Source organism: Pyrus communis, chromosome 3 (assembly GCF_963583255.1).
Source record: "Pyrus communis chromosome 3, drPyrComm1.1, whole genome shotgun sequence".
Taxonomy (NCBI): domain Eukaryota; kingdom Viridiplantae; phylum Streptophyta; class Magnoliopsida; order Rosales; family Rosaceae; genus Pyrus; species Pyrus communis.
Window position 1 is genome coordinate 1,013,067 of NC_084805.1, and position 2,210 is coordinate 1,015,276.

The 2,210-nt window shown below is 41.9% G+C and overlaps 1 protein-coding gene across 1 annotated transcript; it reads right to left on the bottom strand.

Annotated features, from left to right (window-relative positions):
* Window positions 1–227: 227 nt before the first annotated feature.
* On the bottom strand, window positions 228–1,181 carry LOC137727542 (protein TRACHEARY ELEMENT DIFFERENTIATION-RELATED 7A-like). The gene has a single exon (XM_068466390.1). The coding sequence runs from the start codon at window positions 1,179–1,181 to the stop codon at window positions 228–230; it is 954 nt and encodes a 317-aa protein (XP_068322491.1).
* Window positions 1,182–2,210: the final 1,029 nt, after the last annotated feature.

Consider the following 2,210-nt stretch of genomic DNA (forward strand, 5'->3'; position numbering starts at 1 on the left):
GAGCAAGCGAAGATGGGGTTTTGTCCACCCAAATTAATAACATTAAACAACGCATTTGACATATGTAAATAATCTTACCGATCCATCTTATAAAAGAACAGTCACATTTAGATACATATATCAGTTTTTATTGATGAATTTTTATTAGTTATATTAGTTAAATCACGACTTCATCAAATGTTCATACAAGATTATTACTGCTGACCAATATTTGAACTCGTTGAAGGCTAATCAATTTTCACTGCCTCTGCATTGCCATGCAAACCTTTACCAACCTTCTCGTTCTTCCTTATTATTTCATCGATATGAACATCGTCTTTGACTGTTAACACCACAGCTTTCGATCCATGCGGACCTTCTATGTCTTCCTTCACGTTCCGATGTTCGCCGACGTTAATGATTTCAGTATCCGACTGGACATCTGAACTCTTTACTTCTCCATGCAACCCCTCGTGAGCAATTGTCTCATTCTTCCTTATCTCCTCGTCGACGTGGACATCATCCTCGACCGACAACACCACGGCTTGCGGTCCGTTGGGACCTTCTACAATTGCTTCCTTCATCTTCCGGTGTTTGTCAATGTGAATGAAGTTGGTTTCTTGGATTGTCTTCTTCTTTCTCCTCTTGATGAAACAAAGCAGGGAAACTGCAAGGAATGCAAGGAAGAAAACAGAACCGAATGAGATGAACACAATGACTATGACGGTGGGATTATTGTCCGGTGATGGGGATGGTGGTGGCAGCTGCGGTGGCGGAGGATGTACATGAGGTGGGGGCGGTGGCCTAAATGGTTGATATGGTGGTGGCGGTGGGGTTGAGGGGCTTGGAGGTTTTGCCCCCGGGGGTGGTGGTGGTGGGATTGATGGACGTGGCGGCTTTGCTGACGGAGGTGGCGGTGGGATTGACGGAGGTGGTGGCTTCGCAGCCGGAGGTGGTGGTGGTGGTGGGATTGATGGACGTGGCGGCTTTGTTGACGGAGGTGGCGGTGGGATTGACGGACGTGGTGGCTTCGCAGCCAGAGGTGGTGGTGGGGTTGATTGACTTGGTGGTTTTGCTGATGGAGTTGGCGGTGGGGTTGAGTGACTTGGAGGCTTTGCCCCCGGGGACGGTGGTGGTGGGGTTGAGTAACTTGGCGGCTTTGCTGCTGAAGTTGGTGGTGGAGTTGTATTTGGATTGGCCATCTTATATTGTAAATTAAGTCTGTAATGTGGTAGACGAAAATTGAATTGTTGTGGAGAAGGTGGTGAATCTGAATGCCCATCTATAGCAAGTTTATACTAAATTAAAAGTAATTTTTAATTAAGTATCTTAACTCTCATTCTAAGATTTGGAGCTGGGAAGGAAAGGGGTTTGTTTGCATTGGAAAACACTTCCCATTCTAAGAATTGGGATTTTGCGTCTGATGAGTGTATATATAATTATATATTACGTCTGTTTTTTTTTTCTTCTTCTCATTTTTCAATCGCATCAAAATTTAGGGAAATTCTACATGTGTCAAAGTTTATTTTGTAACATTGCGTAATAATGGTGAAGATGTAGAAACTCTGTGTTCTTGTAAGAGAGAGAGAAAGAAAGGGAAAATGGTTTTCTTAAGAATTAAGAAAACTGTAATTTTTCATTAATTGAAAAGTGAATAATACAATTACATATATATAGCCTTTTGATCATTCACATTAAGCTATCTAAACTAGTCACATATACCAAACTAATTACATGAGTAACAAACTAATAACCAACTCAAGTTATGATATAACATCTTCATCTTTACACCTTAAGCTAAACTTGGAAGAATCAAGAATTCCAAGAGAAAGCTTGGACTGCAGAAACTGGAACCTGTATTTAGATAAGGCTTTGGTATGAATATCGGCAATTTGATCCTGACTGCACACATACTTAACTGCAACCAGATTGGCAAGTACTAACTCACGAATATAATGATAATCGATCTCTACATGCTTAGTTCGCACATGAAATATAGGATTGGATGCAAGAGATATAGCTGAGAGATTATCACACCAGAGAGTGGGTTTGTGAGATAGAGGAAAACCAAAGTCTTTGAGCACCTTGCAAATCCAAGTTACCTCTGCAGCAGTTTGAGCTAAGGATCTGTACTTAGCCTCAGCAGATGAACGACCTATTGTTGATTGCTTCTTGGCACTCCAGCTAAGTAAGTTGGTGCCCAGAAAAACACATGAACCACTGGTGGATCT